Source organism: Tamandua tetradactyla, chromosome 15 (assembly GCF_023851605.1).
Source record: "Tamandua tetradactyla isolate mTamTet1 chromosome 15, mTamTet1.pri, whole genome shotgun sequence".
Classification (NCBI taxonomy): Eukaryota; Metazoa; Chordata; class Mammalia; order Pilosa; family Myrmecophagidae; genus Tamandua; species Tamandua tetradactyla.
In genome coordinates this window covers 88,007,198-88,030,865 of record NC_135341.1, presented here as the reverse complement: position 1 = coordinate 88,030,865, position 23,668 = coordinate 88,007,198, and the positions used below count along the sequence as shown (strand labels likewise).

The following is a 23,668-nucleotide window of genomic DNA, read 5'->3' as shown; positions in this document are numbered from 1 at the left end:
TAAACTGGGAGTTAAGTCAAGCTCGTGCCCACTAAAGGGAGAGAAAATTTAAAAGAAAAATAGTAATAATAAAAATAAATGAAATGGAATAATAAAAAATATGTGAAATGAAAAATAGAAATTAATAAAAATATAAAATAGCTATAAAAATAAAAAATGATTAAAAACAACTATAGTACTAATAAAAATGTGCAGAAAGAATATACTTTAAAAAGGGGGAAAAGAAAAAAATAGTAAGAAAAAATAAAAATAAAGACCTAGGCAGGCGAGTTAGCTTGCCTGCACTACCCCTTCTCGCCAGCAGATGGCGATGGTGGGCTCCGCCTCCCTCTGCCCCGCCCGTTCTGGCCTGAGAAACTCCAGGTTGGCGTGCTCAGCAGGGGGCCGCTGTACCTGGGGGGGGGGGGGCATCGCTCAGCAGGGTGTGCTCCACCAGGGAGCCCGAGGGTGGGGCTCTGCTGGGGACTGGGGAGCCAAGCAGCATGTAGGTGATCCGCTGATGAGCAGCGCTGGGGGGCCTGCTGGACGCCACGTCTGCAGCTGGCTATTCCTGCATCCGAAAGGTGATCCCTCCCCACCCCCAGGCCCGCCCCAAGGTGGACAGTCACTGGCCCCCAGGCTCCCTGCAGGCGCTGCCCATCGCAACCACGTGGGGCAGTTTCCGCAGCAGCTGGGCAGGCTGGAGCCGGGAGGTCAGTTCCCTCCTGTCGCACGTCCCCAATACTCTGCAGCCCACCCAGGGATCCCAGGCACCGGCCCCACCCGCTCTCCCCCGATCCACCGATGCGCGCTTCCCCAAAACGACCTAGAGACCCTCCTGGTTTCCTCACACCCCGGGACCTGCAGCCCTGCACATTTTCTCCTCGGCTCCTCTCTCATTTCGCGGAGCAGGAGGGTCTCACTCCACGGCACCGGTCCGGGGTCCCGGAAGCCGACAGGTCACGGTGGGCGCCAAAGGGCAGGTGGGACATCGGTTCTGACCAAAGGCCGCTCCAGAATTTGTGGACCAAAGGTCAGGTGTATTAAGACCCAGAAAAAATCATCAAACACGAAACCTAGTAGAGTTACACTGATTTCCTGAAAATAATGTAATGTGAACGTTGGTTTTATATATGGAATGGCCAAATCAGCATTTTTTCCATATTGGGTGGATTACTGGATCCAAAGGAACTTCATTAAGGGTTTTGAAGGAGCCATGTTACAAGACTTGACTGCAGCTTAAACGTGTCTGTAAGTAGTACCTTTTCTAGAACGTCAGAATATGTGCAAGCGAGGAGAAAACTTATTGCGCAGCTACTCTTTAGCAAGCACTGCTTTTGAGCCTTCTTACTTAACCAAAAACCAGAAATCTGGAAGTGATTGCTTACTTTCCCATAATCCCTGACATCTAACCCGTCAACTGCCCGTTCCGTCTCCGCGGCCGAGGGGCTGCGCTCTGCTCTCTGCCTCCGACCCGGGCCGCTCACCTGGGACACGCAGCCGTCGCCCACGGGCCTCCCGAAGCGTGCGCAGCCCTGCCCTCCCCGCTCCACCTCCCCACCTTTGCACTCGGCGTCCCCCCACAGCGCCCCGCGCCACCCTCGTCAGCTCCCTCCTCTCACCAGGCTTTGACCCTGTTCTGCCTTCGCACCTCCCCCGGGGGCCTCCCTCGTCAGGTCCCTGCGCGGCCCTTCCCTGCGTCGGGATCTCGGCTAAATGCCACTGTCTCCCAGAGGGGTCCCCACCTCTAAACCTAGTCCCGCCTCGTCTTCCCGTGGGGCAGCCCTGGGATGTTTCCTTCAGAGCTCTCACAGCCCACAGAATGGCTGCTGGTCAGTGTATTAGTTAGTTGGTTGGTTTAATCTGTGTTCACAGCTCCCTGGGAAGGGACACTGCCTTGCTCACCTGCCTGCCTGTGATGTCTAGCACAGGTCCTGGCACCATGACCGTCTTTATGACTATTTTGTTAATAAATGAATTTCCCATTTAGTCTCTACCCAGTTTTAAAGAAAATGACACTAAGGATGGTGGTTTAAAGTCACATACCTAGCGAGCAACCAGGTTTGTTTACGACTTCTAAGAAAATTCTCCCCAAGGATGGCAAGGTGTGGGCTAGAGGAAGACTTAAGAAGCCAACGTGAGCTCTGTGATGGCAGGATGGAAGTGGTTCCCCCTCCTTTTCAAGAGACGCAGGATGTTAGAGGGTATACGGACACAAGTGAGGCCAGGGAGCCCCAGCTCACCTGGGTTTGTACTCCAGGCCCGCCATCTGCTGATTTTGACAACTCAAAACCTCTCTGTGCCTCGGTTTACTTCTCTGTGAAATGGACTTATTCACCATTTGCTCTCCAGCACCTAGCGTTCAACCTGGAGCAAATGAGCTCACGACCATGCCAGTGGACTAGATGACCCCTTGTCCAGTCTGTTATGTAGGCCCGCTGCATGAGACACCCATGCGGGACCGGACAGAGAAGCCCGAGCTCAGAAACATCTTTCCTTCTCTCAGCTGACCTCCCCGGGTGTTTGGTAGTCATAGTTTCTGGTAAGCCGGGGCAGGCATGTGAGAGATGAGAAATGTTCCTGTGCTGAGGATTTCCCAAGCGTGCTCTCTGATCAGTTAACAAACAGCAGCATATGCCTGTCAGGTAGTGAACCAGCTGCTACGTGGAGGGACAGGTGAGAATAGCGGCACACGCTTAGCGGTAGTCATTTACTCTTGAGTAGGAGAAGCCAGCGCAGCACACAGGGAACAGTAGAGACAGAGAAGCGTGAGGTCGGCCCAGTGAGAGCCGGGCCAGGCCACAAGCTCATTTCCTTCATCCGTCCCTCTACTTTGTGTAGAGTATTTGTTTTCAGTGAACACTGAAAGGAGAGGTGGATGCAGAGGTGTGTGCACACAGCACTCCAAGCTCAGGAACTTGGCCTCAGCTCCAGCTCCCCCAGGAGAGAGGGAGAGAGGGATGCACCGGCCGGGCCTCTCCCCTGCTATGGGCACCAGGAATCGGTGTCCACCAAGTCAGCCAGTGTGTGCACCTGCCAGGCCGGGGCGGACTGGCTCATCAGATCTCCTTTTCCCTGGATTTGGGTCCCCACGTACTGGCCTGGGGAGCTGGTGGGGCAAGAGTTCCCCTAAGAGCACGGCCTCAAGCCCCAGAAGGGGACTGGGAGGGGTCACGCATGCCAGGGATCTGGGTGACCTCGGGCTGTGGCTGGGACAAGCGCCTGCGTTCATGACGGGGACAGGAGGGAGGGCAGCAGGTGGGCAGGGCGGGCAGGTGGCCAGAAGGGCAGGGAGAGGGACCCGGAGACCGCGCCCACCCAACCCAGAGTGGACGGCTCTGCCGAGGGAGGACCTTGTGAGCTTTTATTCAACTAGTCCTTACTTACAGTGACGGGGATAAGCATAAGTCATTTTGGTTTAATAGATTGGACTATTAGAAGTAATTGATCTTTCTTAATCCAACACAGCAAATATTTCATGAGCATGGGCTAGGCACAGGGCAGGGGGAGGGGTCAAGGTGGAATTGACTAAGACAGAGAAATTCCCGGTTTCACGGAGACATGGTGAAGGACAAACCAGTGCTGACACGAGGGCTGTCATGAACACGCTGCTGGGAAGGGGCTAGGGGAGTGCGAAGAGATCTCAGGCATGAGAGAGCACAGAGGTAGGAAGGGATGGCGTGAGTCTGCCCTCAGGGAGACTTGTGAGTGTGGTGGTAAGAAGGCACGAGTGGTGACAGTGCATGGCGTTTCTCTGCGTGTGTGTGTGTGTGCGCGTGTGTGCACGTGTGTGCATGAGAGACAGAAAGACAGTGAGAAAAGAAAGGGGTAGAGAGAAGTAGAGAGAGAAGGGGGTAAGTCTGGGAAATCTTCAAAGATTGAGTTTTGTTTTCAGATTATAATTTCACCAAATAGCTGATACTGGCTTCAAGAATTTCTACACCTCATTTCATTGCACTTCACACCAAGTTATTCTTATTTTTCTGGGCAAGTTTTTTGTTTTTTGTTTTTTAATTTAAGTAAAACTCAATACACAAATACTAGGAAAAAAAACATTTTCACATTTTTGTTTTTCCACCAAATCATCTTTGGAATGGGGTAAAATAGGGCCCACCAAGACCAAATTCCCCTAAAAATTGTACTTTGGCACGGGCCACGGTGGCTCAGCAGGCAAGAGTGCTCGCCTGCCATGCCAGAGGACCCAGGTTTGATTCCCGGTGCCTGCCCATGTGAAAAAAAAAAAAAGATTTAAAAAAAAATTGTATTTTGGGAAAATTTTAAATATATGCTGGCCAGAAGTGAAAATAATTGAGACCTACTAATTCCTTTTGCTAGAAAAAAAAATGAAAACATTTAAAGTATGAATGAACTATAATAAATGGGAACGTTTTCTTTGCCCAGAGAAGTCTCTGTGAGGATTTGCTTTCCTGTTAGCTGTAGGATGGATTTCACTCTTAACGTACAACTTTACAGTTAGACTGCATTAATGAATTCATACATTTGCATTTTTCTCCTAGTTTCACCTCTGTTAATTTAGTATTATGTTACTATGCCTCATCCAACCTTAGCAAAGTTAAGTTGCTTTAAAACACATTGTTCAATAGCCCCAAGGACAATTGTTCTAACTGCACTTTGTCTTTCCTGGCAGATGACATTTGATCCGGAAATCTTCTTCAATGTTTTACTGCCACCGATTATATTTCATGCAGGATATAGCCTAAAGAAGGTAAGTATAGAGCGGTACATTTTTTCCTTGATCATTAAGTGGAGAATTTTACTATCACTAAGGGAGAACCAGTTACTTTATGAACTTAGGTCTTTGTAAGAATATTATTATCTTAGATTATGTAACACCAATTCAAACCTGACATCCTTGTAATTCTTCTAAATTTGTTCTGTCTGATACACTGTCAGCTAGGCATATGAGCTGCTGAGCATTTGAAATGTCATGAATCTGAATCAAGATGTGCTTTAATTGTGATAGACATACCAAATTTTTAAGACTTCAAGTAAAAAAAGAATGAAAACATTCCTGTTTTGATCATTCCGTTCTACATATATAATCAGTAATTCACAATATCATCACATAGTTGCATATTCATCATCATGATCATTTCTTGGAACATTTGCATCTATTCAGAAAAAGAAATAAAATGAAAACAGAAAAAAAATTATACATACCATACCCCTTACCCCTCCCTCTCATTGATAACTAGCATTTCAAACTAAATTTATTTTAACATTTGTTCCCCCTATTATTTATTTTTATTCCATATGTTCTACTCGTCTGTTGACAAGGTAGATAAAAGGAGCATCAGACATAAGGTTTTCACAACCTTTGTTTGGTGGTTTTTGGTATTTAAAATAATAAAATTAAAAAATAAAAAAAGAATGTAAGATATTTCAGCCATGTTTTATATTGCTTTCATGTCAAAGTGATATTTTGGATAACTTGGATTAAATAAAACATTGTGAAAATTCATTCCACATTTGTTATTTACTTATTTTAACGTGGCTACTGGAAAATTAAAAATTGATGTACGTGGCTTGCATTATATTTCTATTGGGAAGTGAGTGCTGTTCTAGTAATGGGTAACCACAGGGTTTGCTTGTTAATTTAAGTTGGGCTCATCCATCAGGGTGAAAACGCAAGAATGCTTTCCTGATATTCAGCTCCCGATACAGACAGAAAAAATTCAGCTTTGCTGTTTCTATCCACTTGTCTGGCAATACTTAGACATAGCCCAAATGCATGCCCTTCGTGAATTAGTGATTTGCTGTAGTGCAGTGCTGTCACTGCCTGTGCTGCAGAGTGACGCTCTGGCTGAGGGCTTTGGGGTGCAGAGGCAGGACTGCTTTCTTCTGCCAGCCTCACCCCGAGATGTGCGGCCTTGGGACAGTCTCCGCCGGCAGCCAGGCAGCTGCTTCATCAGACCTTCTTTTCTGCTCTCCGGACTTCCTCTCGCTGTCAGTTCTGGCCACGCAGACCCCACTTAAAGAACTGCAAAGGTGCTTTGCCAGGCAGCATTTGGGACTGTTCTGAAGGCTGGCTTTTTCCAGGCCATCCCAGACCCAGTCCTAGGCACCATCCCATGTCGGATCCATTAAAATGAGCCGTGACAGGTTGCCGAGTCTTGCTAAGTCACGCTCAGGAGACATACAATTCAGAGCTCCAAGAAAAGTCACAAGGCAACTTCTGTCTTTTAGAGCAGTGTTTTTAGATATGCTCCAGGGATTCCAGTGAGAAGAAAACTTCTTGAAAAGTACGTCCTCTGTTAATCACCCCTCTGTTAATTTCCTGTCTGGAAATAGCCCCAATCCCTTCCTCCCGTGCCATGTCCAGTCTGTCCTGGCACTTGTCTCTTTCCCCCTTCCCTTCTCATCTCCCGGTGCATCCTTTCCTGCTCTGTCCCCTGCAGTGCACCCGTACATGCTACAGCCAGGAACTAAGGCTCCAAGCACAAAATGTGCCTAAATAGTAAGGGAGAGATGGGACTGTGAAATGCATACATTACTTTTTTTTATTAGAGAACTTGTCGGTTTAAGAAAAATCATGCCTAAATTGCAGAATTCCTGTCACATGCAATCCAGGTAACATCTTGTTTTAAGGGTTGTGCATTCATTACAATTCACGAAAGAACTTTTTTATAATTGTACAATTAACTGTGGTCCGTCATTTAAAATAGGTTCACTGTGTCATACAAGCAATGATTTTATTTTATTTAGTTTTATTCTAGTAACATACATGCAATCTAAGATTTTCCCTTTTAACCACATTCACTTCACAATTCAGCACTGTTGATTGTCCTCCTAATGCTGTGCTACATCCCTACTCTGCATTGTAAACACTTCACAGTCAAGAATAGAAATAGAACCTGCACAGTTTAGATACTAACTCCCTTTCCTAGCCCCCACCCCAGACCCCAGACATGCTGGAGTCTGACTTTGTGAGCTTGTCCTAAGTGTTTCACAGCGGTGAGATCCTACGGTGCTTGTCTGTTGGGTCTGGCTTATTTCACGCAACGTGGTGCTTCCCGGGTTCATCTGGGCTGCCACAGGCACCAGAACTCCGCTCCTTTTTAAGGCTGAGTAACAGTCCATTGTGTGCAGTTACTACGCTTTGTTTATCCATTTACCAGATGATGGATATTTGGGTTGCTTCCAGTTTTTGGCAGTTGTGAATAATGCTGCCAGGAGCATTAGTGTGTAAATCTCTATTTAAGTTTCTGCTTTCATCCTTTGAGTATATACCCAGAAGTGGGCTGGCCAGTTCATGTGATAATTCTATACCTAACTTACAGAGGAACCACCAAGCTGTCTTCCACAGCGCCTGCACCATCCTACATTCCCATTAGTGATGAAGTGGTTCCTATCTCCCCACATCCCCTCCAACACTTGTTATTTTCTGGGTTTCTTTTTTAAATAGTTGTCATTCTAATGAGTGTGAAATGGCACCTCATTGCGGTTTTGATTTGCGTTTTCTGAGTAGCTAATGATATTGAGTATATTTTAATTTGTTTTTAACCATTTGCAGGTAGACTTTGGAGAAATGCCTATTCAAGTCCGTTGACCATTTTAAAATTGAGTTGTTTGTCTTTATTGCTGAGTTGTAAGGTCTCTTTATATATTCTGTATAGTAAACCCTTATCAGATATATGGTTTCCAAATACTTTCTCCCATTGAGCAAGTTGTCACTTCATTTTTGTCCTTGATGCACAAAAGTTTTTTTAATTTGGGTGAGGTCCTATTTTCTTATTTTTCCTCCGTTGTTCATGCTTTAGCTGTAAAGGCTGAGAAACCACTGCCTAGCAAAGTTCCTGAAGATGCTTCCTTACGTTTTCTCCTAGGAATTTTATGTCCTGGTTCTAATATTTAGGTCTTTGAACCATTTTGTGTTTATTTTTCATGAAGTGTGAGACAGCAGAGGGGTTCAGCAGCACGGGGGCAGCGAGGGGGCAACGGCAGAGGGGGCTGCACGGGTGGGAGCCCTGTCTCTTCTCTCTCCTTCCCAGCCTGAGCCAGGGTGCCTGGAGGGCCGGCTGCCTGAGGATGGGAATTCTCTTCCAAGGGCCTGCAGGCTATTTGGCTGTGGGGAGCGTGAGGTTGCTGTTTGGCTGCAGGAGGCAGTTTTCCGTCCTGGAGCTGTGCCCAGTGGGAAGCAATGCAGGACACGTGGCCAAGTCTGCAGCCCTGGGGACACTCGCTGTCCCGACCTGGGGACTGTGCTGGGGGCTGGCACGGGGGTGCCGCCATCAGGCACCAGCAGAGCACTCCGGCCTGTTCTCATGCCTGTGTGCAAAGGAAGTGCTGGACTCCACCTGAAACCTGCAACCCGCGATGATTTAGATAGATAGATAGATAGATAGATAGATAGATAGATAGATAGATAGATAGATAGATAGATAGATATAACAAACTCACACTGTTCCTTTAAGAAGAAAAACTCAGACCACTTATTTGAAAACAAAGGTCAAATCTCACCTTGCGAGTTCCTTTCCATTAGTTCCTTCCAAGGAAGGTCTTCTAGCTGCGACTGAGGTTTGTCTGGTGGTGAGCCCTGAGGACCTGCCGTGGCCTGTGGCAAGGAGAAAGGGACAGGAAGACATCTTATGATCAGTATAAAGCCCCTGGCTGGAAGTTTTTCTCTTCCTGCCTGGAAATAGCCCCATTCCTCTACGTCAAAATACAGTATTTACTCTATTACGTCAAGTATACAAATCAGCACATACATTCAGTTTCCAGTGTTTTAATGTGCAGCGTTACTTATGAAAAGCATTTCACAAATGGTTGTGTATCATGGTCAAGCCAACGGCTTTGATTTACACCCTAAATAAAAGTAACATAAAAAGAAATTTGTCCTGATTGTGACCACAAGAAAAGGGCACTGGCAGAGGTATCCAGTGCATTTTGTAGTTTTCCCCGTAGGTTCTCTGTATTGTATTAAACGACTCCCAAATCACTGATCTGCTCTTTAAAAAAAGCAAGCAAGAGGAAAAAAGCTTGACATTTATATTTATGTCTTTCATATGAGTTGGGAAATTTTCAGCTGCTATTTCCTTAAATATTCTTTCTGCCCCTTTTCCCTTCTCTTCTCTTTCTGGGACTCCCATGATGAGTATGTGGGCACATTTTATGCTGTCATTCAAATCCCACAGACACTGCTCAAGTATTTTCTGTTCTTTTCTCTATCTGTTCTTCTGTCTGCATGATTTCAATGTCTTCTAGTTTTTTTGATTGTTTATTCTGCCTGTTCAAATTCATTGTTGTATGCCTCTAGTGTATTTTTAATCACCATTATTGTGCTTCTCATCCCCATAACTTCTTTTTTGTTTCTTTGCAAACTTCCTAATTCTTCTTTTTGCTCATACATTGCCTCAATATCCTTTAGCTCAATATCTACAGTTAGTTTATTTCTATCTATATTTTCCTTCATATCCCTAAATCGACTTTGGAGATTTGTTTGAACATCTTTGATTAGCTGTTCCAAATTCTGTATCTCCTCTGAAGTTCGAATTTGTTCCCTTGACTGTGCTGTATCTTCCTGTTTCTTGGCATGGCTTGGAATTTTTTGCTTATGTCTGGGTATATGATATTTTGATGTGTGAAATCTGAAGGTCAGTTTCTCCCTCTTGCCTAAGGTTTTGTTGAAGGTAGGCCATGTGTTGAGTCCCTTCTTTCATGTTTGGTGCAACTTAGAGTAACCCACGTTTGACTCTTCAGATGTTCTCTGGTTTACTGTACCTGTTTCTTGCCTAGACATGCAGTACAGCTAAGATTGCCATTTCATGTGTGATGGCTTCACCTCCAGGAGAAAGCTTCCTTTCCTCAGTGCCTTATCCAGGAATCCTGATCTGTTCCTTTTTGTTTTCTGCAGAATTTTCTCCCCAGGGCCTATGACTTGTTTGTTTCCCTCACTCAATGACCCCTTTTCATCATACTTTATAGTCCTAGGACCTGTCCTGCCTTACAGCAGTTCAGTTCTCCCCTATTTTTTCCCTCTTCGGGGATTTACTGACTCGAGTTATTTCCCCATCAAGGTTTCTGACCCAGGAGCCTGATGGGTCAGTGTTCTAGTTTGCTAGCTGCCAGAATGCAACACACCAGAGACGGACTGGCTTTCAGTAAAAAGGGATTTATTTAGTTAACGTATAGTTCTTCAGAGGAAAGGCAGCTAAATTTCAACTGAGGTTCTTTCTGACATGGGAAGGCACAGGGCAATCTCTGCTGGTCTTCTCTCCAGGCCTCTGGGTTCCAACAACTTTCCCTGGGGTGATTCCTCTCTGCATCTCCAAAGGCCTGGGCTGAGCTGCGAGTGCTGAGATGAGGTATGCTGAGCTTCTTGGGCTGTGCTACATTGACCTCTCTCATTTAAGTACCAGCCAATTAAGTCAAACATCCTTCATTGCAGCAGGCACACCTCCTAGCCGACTGCAGATGTAATCAGCAACAGATGAGGTTCACATGCCATCGGCTCATGTCCAAAGCAATATAACAAGGCACCTTCACCTGACCAAGTTGGCACCTGAATCTAACTACCACAGTCAGTGTTCGAAAAAGTCCCTTTTTTTCATTTAGGTGATCCAGCAAGCAGAGACTGGGTTAAATATGTGCCCCTCTTGCCCACGCGCCTGCTGTGATCTCTTTTGCTTCCTGGAGGCCCTTTTGTGCGTCTGCTGTGCCCTGGGTCTCTGCAGACTTGTCCCTGAGCCTGGAAGAATCGGGCTCTGACTCGGTGCTGTGAGTGGCTCTATGGCCCACATCCGTGTTGGGGGGTTGCCTGGGCCACGCCCCTCTGTGCGCCTCTTAGTGTGGGTGTGGGCCAGGCCAGCAGGTCGGGGTCTGCCTTGTTCTTCAGTTGAGCATTTGTGGAGCCCTTCTCCCATCTTATCATCCTCCAGAGTTCCCAGCAAGTGGGATTTGACCTTTTATTAGTTGTTTCTGAAAGGAGGCTTTTCCAGGGGATGTCTTACATGGCCATGTTGATATCACAATATATATATTAGTTTTTATTTCCTGCTCTACTAAGAAAAATGCTAATGCACTGTATGATTTTTTTTTTCTCCCCAGAGACACTTTTTCCGAAACTTGGGATCTATTTTAACGTATGCCTTCTTGGGAACTGCCATCTCCTGCATCGTCATAGGGTAAGTGACATTTGGAGCCCGAGTTCCTGCTGGCTGTTGGGTCTGTGGGAAGAATCTCACATTTCTTGGACTCATGTTGGTTGGGTGAATTGTCTATGTTTTCTCAGTTTATCCTACTTTTACACATTTTTTTCTGACTCAGTTCCAAGGCTTATGTGTCTTTCGACAAACACAGAGCTTCAAATCAAAGCAAACTGGAATTACATTGTCAGGTTTTCTCTGTGAGTTTTGGACTTCTGGTTTAGGAAATCTGGATACCTTGACTTGAGTTATATGAAACACATTGCATTCTTTATTTGGCTTAAGTAGTGATGATACGCACAATACCTTCTGCCATCTTTTGCACTCCTGCTGCCATCTTCTTTGTAGGATTCTACTTCCACTTGTGGGGTACAATAGTAATATCAAAGCTTTCATTTCTAAAGGGAAGCTTACGAGAGAACAGTCTGTCTGAAACATACATCTCCAGATACCAGCAGAGTTGTTTGATTCTTGCATGGCATTTTGGTCAATACACTGAATAATGAAGACTTTTATCATTATATTTTATTGGTTGTGTTGCTGAGCCCTAAATCTAAATATACAAACTCTGCTTTGCACTTCATCATAAAGCAAAATATGGTTACAAATGGTGGAGCCAATCCAATTTTTCTTTTTTGGCATGGGCAGGCACTGGGAAGTGAACCAATCCAATTTTGCTTACAGTTTTATTCAATAAAATTGAGCTGCCTTGCTGAAAAAAAGTTCAGCTACTCTGCATGTGATATTGTAGATGTATTAAATTGTCTCATACAGCCAAGTCTACCATTAATTTTACTGCCTACAGATGTTATAATTTAACCCAAGAAACTTAAGCTAAAAGCGTGCAATATTCACTTATCCAGCCCTTCTCTTAGGAAGCAGTCAGGGTGTGTTGCTAGAAGGCCAAGGTGCTGTTGGGAGATGTTGTCACTGGTATCTGAAAGCAGGGGAATTTTGCACTGATTTCTTTGCTAAATATTTATTGATTCTAGAATTCAAGCCTAGATCAGCTCAGTGTGGGGGAAACAGTGGCCAGGGATCATGTGAGAGATGATTTCCATAGACCAAGATGGAAATGCTGGATTCAGGCTGTGGCTGCAAAAGTGGCCATGGAGTCGTGGCTTGTTGAAATCCTGGGAAAGAATGAGGTCATGCAGAGAGGGCATGTGGAGTGAGAGGAAAAGGGACCTAGGAACAGTGCTTTTGAAGAAAGGAAAGAGGTGCTTGCAGAAAGGCCCGAAAGTGTTGAAGCTGAGAGATGGGGATAAAATCAGCAGGGGAGGTGTTCTGGTCAAGAGAAGAGGAGGTGGGCTGGTCAACAGTGTCCAATACACAGAGATCAGGTGGTATAAGAATTGTAGAATGTGAACCTGAATTTGATTTAGTAACCAGGAGGAGATGGGTGAACGTACATTTGTCTTATGGGCAGAAATGAGGAAAAAATATTGGCGAGACTAATTGTTTTATATATTCCAGAATGCTAAGCAAAATTTTATTTTATGCTGTAGATTTTAAGATACAATTTCAGAACTTCTAAAGGGAGAGGCACGTTCTTAAATTCAGGCCAAATTGGCCCTTTCATAACTTTATGAGTCCATTATGTGAGTTAAACTCGAGCCTTAGAAAATGATCAATTACAGTTTTCTGACAAATTAATGGTGATAAGAATAATAAAAACCATTTATTGAGAGCTCAAAAAGTGCCATGACATGTTCTAAATACTTTACATGGATCATCTCATTTAAACCTCAAAATAATCCTATTTAGTGGAAACTATTATTACCTTCTTTCAACAATTAGACAGCTGAGGTTTAGAGAGAGAAACACTGTGTAAGTTGGAGAACTGGGATTGGTGACTAACTCCATTTCCCCAAATGACTATGAGAAACACCACAAACTGGTTGGCTTAACCAGCAGGAATTTGTTGTCTCACAGTTTCTGGAGGCTTGATATCCAACACCGAAGTATCAGAGGCCATGACTTTTCTGAAGTCTGCTGTGTTCTCGTGGTGGCTGTATCTCTACGCCCATCACATGGAAATCTGTCTCTTTCTGTCTTCTCCTCTGGCTTCTAGGACCTGACTGTGTCTGAATTTCCTTTGCTAACAATGACTTCAGCCCTGCCCTGCTCAATTTGGCCTCATCCAAACAGAGTCTTCAAAGGTCTGATATGCAAATGAGTTCACACCCATTCGCTGGGGCTGGGGTTGGATCCTGTCTGTGGGGGCAGCATTCAGTCCACCATAGTAACTCAGCAGTCGGGCTCCAAAGTCAGATTCTTTACTTTAGTTTATATTTTAACATTTTTTATAGTGAAATATAGCATCTATACAGAAAAGTAATAAATTTCAATATACAGTTTACCAACTAGTTATAGAGCAAATTTCAGAGTTTAGTATGGGTTACAGTTCCCCAGTGTCAGCTATTTCCTTCTGGCTGTTCTAATACGCTAGAAAGTGAAACAGAAATATCTGTGTAATGAGTCAGTAGTCATAATCCTTTGTTAAATCCTAACTTCTATGTCACAACTCCCCCCTCTCATTTGATCTTTCTTTCCATCTTCAGGGATATTTGGGCTATGACCGTTGTAACTTCTTCATGCTGAAAAGGGTGTCCACATTATGAAGTGAAGAATGCAAGTGGTTGCTATTCTGGGGGAGACTTGTACCTCTACGTTTCAGGGCTTATCTGGCATAGGAACAATCTGGAGGTTTTAAGTTTTTGAAAAATAAACTTAATAAGTAAAACTTTTATAGAGTCTTAGAGTCTTGGGTTTTCTTTAGGTCTTCAGGAGTAGAATGGCTGGGTCTTGGCATACTGAGCAATTTGTAATATTGGGCTTACATAAGAGTAACCCCCAGAATGACCTATCAGCTCTATTTGAACTCTTCTAGCCACTGAAACCTTATTTTGTTACATTTATGTTCCCCCTTTTGGTCAAGCAGGCATTCTAGATCCCATGATGCCAGGGCCAGACTCATCCCTGGGAGTCATGTCCCATGTTGCCAGAGAGACTTACACCCCTGGAAGACATGTCCCACATAGCGGGGAGGGTAATGAGTTTATTCGTGGAGTTTGGCTTAGAGACAGGCCACATCTGAGCAGCAAAAGGTGTTCTCTTGGTATAACTTTTAGGCGTGTTTATAACCAGGCTTAGCTTACCATTATAGAAACAAGTTTCTTAATGACCAGTCTCAAGTTTGAAGGCTTGGCTTATTTAATTGGGAGTCCCCAGTGCCTGAAAGAATATGAGGAATTTCCCACATGGGGAAGTTTAATAATCCCATATTTTTTCTCCACTACTTCAAGGGACTTTGCAAATACTTTTTTATTATCTTCTCAAAATACTCTAGAACTATATCATGGTATTACATTAAGCTACAAAGAATCATCATTCTCTGTTCTAGGTTCCATGTACTTAGATTGTTTAAATAAACCAACCAGATTGGTTAATTTAGATACTGTGCTACAGAAAATTTCAATTTTGGACAGAATAAACATCTCTTTTGGACAGAGTAAACATCTCTTCTCACACAAAAGCTGAAGTTTTAAAACACAGACAATATCATCCTTTACCCTGTATTCTGATCCCAACCAGATCAGCTTTGCTCACATCTATAATTGAAGTTTGATCTCTATTTCATCTTCTTTGACAATTGTCATATGGGGTAATGCTGACTTTCAGAGCTGTAGAACTCTAACTCTGCCTTAGGTGTCACACAAGTACCTACCTACAGATCCAGGGAATTTCCAAGTTATGCACAAAGAGCATAGCATCTCAGAATTTATAAATAACACTTAAAATTCAGGAATACGTGTGACTACTGTAAGAGCTTACAATCTAGGCCCGAGTTTTCTTATAAGTATTTTCTAAGTGAGACCATATAGTATTTGTCCTTTCTTTTTCTGGCTTTATTTTACCCAACATAATGTTGACAAGGTTCATTCACCTCATTGCATGTCTTATGACTTCACACCTTCCAGTAGCTTCACAATATTCCATCATGTGTCCATATCACAGCTTGCCCTTTGCTTCTCAGTCGATGGACCCTTTGGCCACCTCCATCCTTTGGCTCTCATGGATAATTCTGCCATAAACATTGGTGTGCAAATGCCTATTTTGTCCTACTTTCAGCTTTTCTGAGTATATTCTTAGTAATGGGATCATCTAATCCTGTGACGACCCTATATTTACTCTCCTGTGGATCCATTACATTACCCTCTGGAGGGTCGCACCACTCTACCTCCCCACCAGCATTGACAAGATCGACCTCTGCTCCACACTTCTTTAGCACTTGTGTCCTTCGCTCTCTCTCTCTCTCCCTTTCTTCTTCCTTCCTTCCTTCCTTGCTTGCTTGCTTCCTTCCTTCCTTTCTTCCTCTTTGGTTTTCAAAATCAGATTCTTTTTTTTTTTTTTATTTTTATTTTTTTATTTTTTATTTTTTTTTATTAACGGAAAGAAAGAAAAAAAAAAGAAATTAACACAACATTTAGAAATCATACCATTCTACATATGCACTCAGTAATTCTTAACATCATCACATAGATGCATGATCATTGTTTCTTAGTACATTTGCATCGGTTTAGAGGAACTAGCAACACAACAGAAAAAGATATAAAATGTTAATATAAAGAAAAGAAATAAAAGTAGTAGTAATAGTAAAAAACAACAACAACAAACAAACCAACAAGCAAACAAAAACAAAAAAAACCCTATAGCTCAGATGCAGCTTCATTCAGTATTTTAACATGATTACTTTACAATTAGGTATTATTGTGCTGTCCATTTTTGAGTTTTTGTATCTAGTCCTGTTGCACAGTCTGTATCCCTTCAGCTTCAATTACCCATTGTCTTACCCTGTTTCTAACTCCTGCTGAACTCTGTTACCAATGACATATTTCAAGTTTATTCTCGAATGTCCGTTCACATCAGTGGGACCATACAGTATTTGTCCTTTAGTTTTTGGCTGGATTCACTCAGCATAATATTCTCTAGGTCCATCCATGTTATTACATGGTTCATAAGTTTATCTTGTCTTAAAGCTGCATAATATTCCATCATATGTATATACCACAGTTTGTTTAGCCACTCTTCTGTTGATGGAGATTTTGGCTGTTTCCATCTCTTTGCAATTGTAAATAACGCTGCTATAAACATTGGTGTGCAAATGTCCGTTTGTGTCTTTGCCCTTAAGTCCTTTGAGTAGATACCTAGCAATGGTATTGCTGGGTCGTATGGCAATTCTATATTCAGCTTTTTGAGGAACCGCCAAACTGCCTTCTACAGTGGTTGCACCCTTTGACATTCCCACCAACAGTGGATAAGTGTGCCTCTTTCTCCGCATCCTCTCCAGCACTTGTCATTTTCTGTTTTGTTGATAATGGCCATTCTGGTGGGTGTGAGATGATATCTCATTGTGGTTTTGATTTGCATTTCTCTAATGGCCAGGGACATTGAGCATCTCTTCATGTGCCTCTTGGCCATCCATATTTCTTCTTCTGGTAGGTGTCTGTTTAAGTCTTTTTCCCATTTTGTAATTGGGTTGGCTGTCTTTTTGTTGTTGAGTTGAATAATCTCTTTATAAATTCTGGATACTAGACCTTTATCTGATATATCATTTCCAAATATTGTCTCCCATTGTGTAGGCTGTCTTTCTACTTTCTTGATGAAGTTCTCTGATGCACAAAAGTGTTTAATTTTGAGGAGCTCCCATTTATTTATTTCCTTCTTCAGTGTTCTTGCTTTAGGTTTAAGGTCCATAAAACCACCTCCAGTTGTAAGATCCATAAGATATCTCCCAACATTTTCCTCTAACTGTTTTATGGTCTTAGACCTAATGTTTAGATCTTTGATCCATTTTGAGTTAACTTTTGTATAGGGTGTGAGAGATGGGTCTTCTTTCATTCTTTTGCATATGGATATCCAGTTCTCTAGGCACCATTTATTGAAGAGACTGTTCTGTCCCAGGTGAGTTGGCTTGACTGCCTTATCAAAGATCAAATATCCATAGATGAGAGGGTCTATATCTGAACACTCTATTCGATTCCATTGGTCGATATATCTATCTTTATGCCAATACCATGCTGTTTTGACCACTGTGGCTTCATAATATGCCTTAAAGTCAGGCAGCGCGAGACCTCCAGCTTCGTTTTTTTTCCTCAAGATGTTTTTAGCAATTCGGGGTACCCTGCCCTTCCAGATAAATTTGCTTATTGGTTTTTCTATTTCTGAAAAATAAGTTGTTGGGATTTTGATTGGTATTGCATTGAATCTGTAAATCAATTTAGGTAGGCTTGACATCTTAACTATATTTAGTCTTCCAATCCATGAACACGGTATGCCCTTCCATCTATTTAGGTCTTCTGTGATTTCTTTTAACAGTTTTTTGTAGTTTTCTTTATATAGGTTTTTTGTCTCTTTGGTTAAATTTATTCCTAGGTATTTTATTCTTTTAGTTGCGATTGTAAATGGGATTCGTTTCTTGATTTCCGCCTCAGCTTGTTCATTACTAGTGTATAGAAAAGCTACAGATTTTTGAATGTTGATCTTGTAGCCTGCTACTTTGCTGTACTCATTTACTAGCTCTAGTAATTTTGTTGTGGATTTTTCTGGGTTTTCTACATATAGTATCATATCGTCTGCAAACAGTGATAGTTTTACTTCTTCCTTTCCAATTTTGATGCCTTGTATTTCTTTTTCTTGCCTAATTGCTCTGGCTAGAACTTCCAACACAATGTTGAATAATAGTGGTGATAGTGGACATCCTTGTCTTGTTCCTGATCTTAGGGGGAAAGTTTTCAATTTTTCCCCATTGAGGATGATATTAGCTGTGGGTTTTTCATATATTCCCTCTATCATTTTAAGGAAGTTCCCTTGTATTCCTATCTTTTGAAGTGTTTTCAGCAGGAAAGGATGTTGAATCTTGTCGAATGCCTTCTCTGCATCAATTGAGATGATCATGTGATTTTTCTGCTTGATTTGTTGATATGGTGTATTACATTAATTGATTTTCTTATGTTGAACCATCCTTGCATACCTGGGATGAATCCTACTTGGTCATGATGTATAATTCTTTTAATGTGTTGTTGGATACGATTTGCTAGAATTTTGTTGAGGATTTTTGCATCTGTATTCATTAGAGAGATTGGTCTGTAGTTTTCTTTTTTTGTAATATCTTTGCCTGGTTTTGGTATGAGGGTGATGTTGGCTTCATAGAATGAATTAGGTAGTTTTCCCTCCGCTTCGATTATGTTGAAGAGTTTGAGGAGAGTAGGTACTAATTCTTTCTGGAATGTTTGATAGAATTCACATATGAAGCCGTCTGGTCCTGGACTTTTCTTTTTAGGGAGCTTTTGAATAACTAATTCAATCTCTTTACTTGTGATTGGTTTGTTGAGGTCGTCTATTTCTTCTTGAGTCAAAGTTGGTTGTTCATGTCTTTCCAGGAACCTGTCCATTTCTTCTAAATTGTTGTATTTATTAGCGTAAAGTTGTTCATAGTATCCTGTTATTACCTCCTTTATTTCTGTGAGGTCAGTAGTTATGTCTCCTCTTTCATTTCTAATCTTATTTATTTGCATCCTCTCTCTTCTTCTTTTTGTCAATCTTGCTAAGGGCCCATCAATCTTGTTGATTTTCTCATAGAACCAACTTCTGGTCTTATTGATTTTCTCTATTGTTTTCATGTTTTCAATTTCATTTATTTCTGCTCTAATCTTTGTTATTTCTTTCCTTTTGCTTGCTTTGGGATTAGTTTGCTGTTCTTTCTCCACTTCTTCCAAGTGGACAGTTAATTCCTGCATTTTTGCCTTTTCTTCTTTTCTGATAAAGGCATTTAGGGCAATAAATTTCCCTCTTAGCACTGCCTTTGCTGCGTCCCATAAGTTTTGATATGTTGTGTCTTCATTTTCATTTGCCTCTAGGTATTTACTAATTTCTCTTGCAATTTCTTCTTTGACCCACTTGTTGTTTAAGAGTGTGTTGTTGAGCCTCCATGTATTTATGAATTTTCTGGCCCTCCGCCTATTATTGATTTCCAACTTCATTCCTTTATGATCCGAGAAAGTGTTGTGTATGATTTCAATATTTTTAAATTTGTTAAGACTTGCTTTGTGACCCAGCATATGGTCTATCTTTGAGAATGATCCATGAGCACTTGAAAAAAAGGTGTATCCTGCTGTTGTGGGATGTAATGTCCTATAAATGTCTGTTAAGTCAAGTTCATTTATAGTAATATTCAGGTTCTCTATTTCTTTATTGATCCTCTGTGTAGATGTTCTGTCCATTGATGAGAGTGGTGAATTGAAGTCTCCAACTATTATGGTATATGTGTCTATTTCCCTCTTCAGTGTTTGCAGTGTATTCCTCACGTATTTTGGGGCATTCTGGTTTGGTGCGTAAATATTTATGATTGTTATGTCTTCTTGCTTAATTGTTCCTTTTAATAGTATATAGTGTCCTTCTTTGTCTCTTTTAACTGTTTTACATTTGAAGTCTAATTTGTTGGATATTAGTATAGCCACTCCTGCTCTTTTCTGGTTGTTGTTTGCATGAAATATCTTTTCCCAACCTTTCACTTTCAACCTATATTTATCTTTGGGTCTAAGATGTGTTTCCTGTAGACAGCATATAGAAGGATCCTGTTTTTTAATCCATTCTGCCAGTCTATGTCTTTTTTTTTTTTTTTTTTTTTAGAGAGAGAGGGAGGAAGGGAAGGAAAGAAAGAAAGACAGAGAAGGAAGGAAGGGAGGAAGAAAGGGAAACATCTTTAGACATTTTCTTATTTTATTATATTTTGTTTGTTTGTTTGTTTTTTACATGGGCTGGGGCCGGGAATCGAACCGGGGTCCTCCGGCATGGCAGGCAAGCACTCTTGCCCGCTGAGCCACCGCGGCCCGCCCCAGTCTATGTCTTTTAATTGGGGAATTCAGTCCATTTTCATTTAGAGTTATTACTGTTTGGATAATATTTTCCTCTACCATTTTGCCTTTTGTATTATATATATCATATCTGACTTTCCTTCTTTCTACACTTTTCTCCATGTCTCTCTCTTCTGTCTTTTTGTATCTGACTCTAGTGCTTCCTTTAGTATTTCTTGCAGAGCTGGTCTCTTGGTCACAAATTCTCTTAGTGACTTTTTGTCTGAGAATGTTTTAATTTCTCCCTCATTTTTGAAGGACAATTTTGCTGGATATAGGAGTCTTGGCTGGCAGTTTTTCTCTTTTAGTAATTTAAATATATCATCCCACTGTCTTCTAGCTTCCATGGTTTCTGCTGAGAAATCTACACATAGTCTTATTGGGTTTCCCTTGTATGTGACGGATTGTTTTTCTCTCGCTGCCTTCAAGATCCTCTCTTTCTCTTTGACCTCTGACATTCTAACTAGTAAGTGTCTTGGGGAACGCCTATTTGTGTCTAATCTCTTTGGGGTGCACTGCACTTCTTGGATCTGTAATTTTAGGTCTTTCATAAGAGTTGGGAAATTTTCAGTGATAATTTCTTCCATTAGTTTTTCTCCTCCTTTTCCCTTCTCTTCTCCTTCTGGGATACCCACTACACGTATATTTGTACGGTTCACATTGTCCTTGAGTTCCCTGATACCTTGTTCAAATTTTTCCATTCTTTTCTGGATAGTTTCTGTTTCTTTTTGGAATTCAGATGTTTCATCCTTCAAATCACTAATTCTATCTTCTGTTTCTTTAAATCTGTCATTATAGGTATCCATTGTTTTTTCCATCTTTTCTACTTTATCTTTCACTTCCATAAGTTCTGTGATTTGTTTTTTCAGTTTTTCTATTTCTTCTTTATGTTCAGCCCATGTCTTCTTCATGTCCTCCCTCAATTTATCGATTTCGTTTTTGAAGAGGTTTTCCATTTCTGTTCGTATATTCAGCATTAGTTGTTTCAGCTCCTGTATCTCATTTGAACTATTGGTTTCTTCGTTTGACTGGGACATATGTTCAATTTTCTGAGCGTGATCCGTTATCTTCTGCTGGCGTCTGGGCATTTAGTCAGATTTCCCTGGGTGTTCGACCCCACAGGTTGAAAGATTTTTCTGTGCAATCTCTGGGTTCTGTTTTTCTTATCCTGCCCAGTAGGTGGCGCTCGTGGCACACGCCTGTCTGTGGGTTCCACCAGCGAAAGTTGCTGTGGGTCCCTCAACTCTGGAAAACTCTCGCTGTAGGGGAGGTTCGGCAACCGAAGCGTCTTGGAAGAATGCCAGCCGGCCCGGGGTTCCAAACGCGGGGAGGGTCGCCGGCCGTCGCAGCACAGGAGAGCGTCCGGCCAAATTAGCCAGTCGGCCCAGGGCACCAAGCGTGGCGGGAGGGCGCCAGCTGTCGCAGCCCGGGAGAGTGCACTGTTCCCAGCCAACGGGGGAGTCACGTGTTTGGAAGGGATCCCCCGGTCACTGTTCTCCGCAGTCTGGGGATTTCCGACCCAACTATCTCAGTTGTTCCGGGGGGCCTCGTGTGGTGGGGGCACCAGCCGCCGCGGCCTAAGGGGACCGCCTGTCCAATTCTGCCAGCTGGCCTGGGAAGGAGGAAGGGAGGGACTCCGGTCGCTTGCCGTCCCACCCAGGAAAGCCCGTGCCCCTTGGTGATCTCACCGGAGCTGGTTCTCCCAGATAGTCAGCCGTTCCAGGATGGGGTACGCCGTCCCTTTGATCTCCCTCGTGGCTCCGGGAGCTGCTCTGTATTATCTCCACTCCCCCAGTAGCTGTTCTGGAGGAGGAAAGGTGAGGGCGGCAAGGCTGTCGAGGCTGGTGGCGGAGGAGCACGGTGAAGGCAGGGGAAGAGGGCACCGTGGTGGTTGGAGAGCAGCCGGAGCAGGAGGGGGAAGAGGGGAGAAGGAGGGCGGGTGGCTCGGCTGCTGCGGGGCGTGGGCGCCGCGCGGCGGGCCGGCGGAGAAAGAGAGGGGAGAAGGAGGGCAGGCGGCTCGGCTGCTGCGGGGCGTGGGCGCCGCGCGGCCCAAAATCAGATTCTTAATGCCAAAAAACAGCTTTACTTATGTTGGCTACATCTCATTACTAAAAATAAATATGTGAGTCAATCAATATTCACTAAGTGGGGGTCTTGATCTTGGAATTCACCAAAAGGAATTAACATTTTTAAGGGAAGAGAGACCATCTTGGTTTATGTAGATAGACCCATTCTTGCATGGCATGGGCAAGAGGAGAGACTCCGCACAGTCAGTTCAGGCTCAGAAAAACTTCATAGGCAGGTGGATCTGAAAGTCATTTAATGGGGAAGGATGGGATGGAGGGATGTTTCCCTGCCATCGAGGGCATCTGTCCTGTTGGGGGTGGGGAACATGGCGCCTGTTTCTGTATCGCTGGGCAGTGAGAGCGGATGTGATGACTGATGTGCTGGCGGTCAGCTGATAGATGGCCTGAAGCCCAGGGTTAGAAATTCATAAGAATGTGACGCCTACTGCAAATGATTGTGGGGCAAGAATGAAACTCAGATAAATGGGACCTAGGATTAATCTACATCCTTTCTGTCTCAAAGAGGAAGCATGTCTGCTGTAGGTTTCTATCTAGGCAACCCACAGGTAGCTTTTAGAGCTGAACTCATGAGACTGTATAGGAATTGTGATCTTCAGGTTCATATGAATGAACAAATAATTAAGCTTTATTCACTTCATTTCAAACATTAGATGTAAACCAGATTTCATATTATATGGGAAATTTTAACAATATCCTTTCTGGCAATAAAATCAGAGAAATATATATAGTTTTAATGATGAACTATTTTTAAAGTATTCAACTACCTCCTCCAATTTTATCACTTAAGAAATATTACCTTAAATATATCTCCTTCTGAAAACCCACCATGTTTTTGAAATATTTCTCTATCCAGCTCCTCCATTATGGAAATTATTCCTTTGTCTCCACAGGGTGTTTTCCTTTAAGCAATGAAAATGATTTTCGTTTAGTTTCTCTGATAATGAGGAGTTAAAACAAATTTCACAATTTCAAAAATATTTGGAGAAAGACAGAGAGATCTAAATTACCAAAAGTGGGGTATTAATTATAAGAACTCATTCTAAAATTCTCCACGTGTGTGTGGCATCAACCTCAGCTTCTTTTCATGTATTATTTTATTTTATTTCACGACACCCCTAGGGTGCTATTTGCACCCTCAGTTCAAAGACGAGGACCCTGAGATTGAGAGTTGCCCGCAGGCACACAGTCAGTAACCGGTAGTGAGTGGCAGAGTCAGTCTGACTCTAGAACTCATGCTCTTAGAATTCCTCCTCCTTGTAATGTATTTTATAATTCCTGTAGTTTTATAATTAATCATTTTGTTTGTGAGACAAATCAAGCTCTGAATTATTTCAATTTCTTGCATATATCATTGTAGCTTCATGGAAACTATGAAAAATATGAATATTTAAGAATTAACTGCAAATCTAATGCAAACTGGAACCTATTTTTTTCTTACTGGAAATATTTGGAGGGATGGCATGAATCCATTTACTTGGTTAGAATTGCTGGATTCCTAATGTCTCAGAAAAATCTAGAT

At 42.6% G+C, this 23,668-nt stretch overlaps 1 protein-coding gene across 3 annotated transcripts in view; it reads left to right on the top strand.

The window, feature by feature from the left end:
- The window catches only part of SLC9A9 (solute carrier family 9 member A9), a 558,227-nt gene that overhangs the window by 39,738 nt on the left and 494,821 nt on the right, over window positions 1-23,668 (top strand). For all 3 annotated transcript variants that reach the window (XM_077130324.1, XM_077130322.1, XM_077130323.1), the window contains exons 3-4: window positions 4,628-4,705; window positions 11,047-11,123. In XM_077130324.1, coding sequence (XP_076986439.1) covers window positions 4,628-4,705; window positions 11,047-11,123 — 155 coding nt within the window. The remainder of the gene's footprint in view (window positions 1-4,627; window positions 4,706-11,046; window positions 11,124-23,668) is intronic.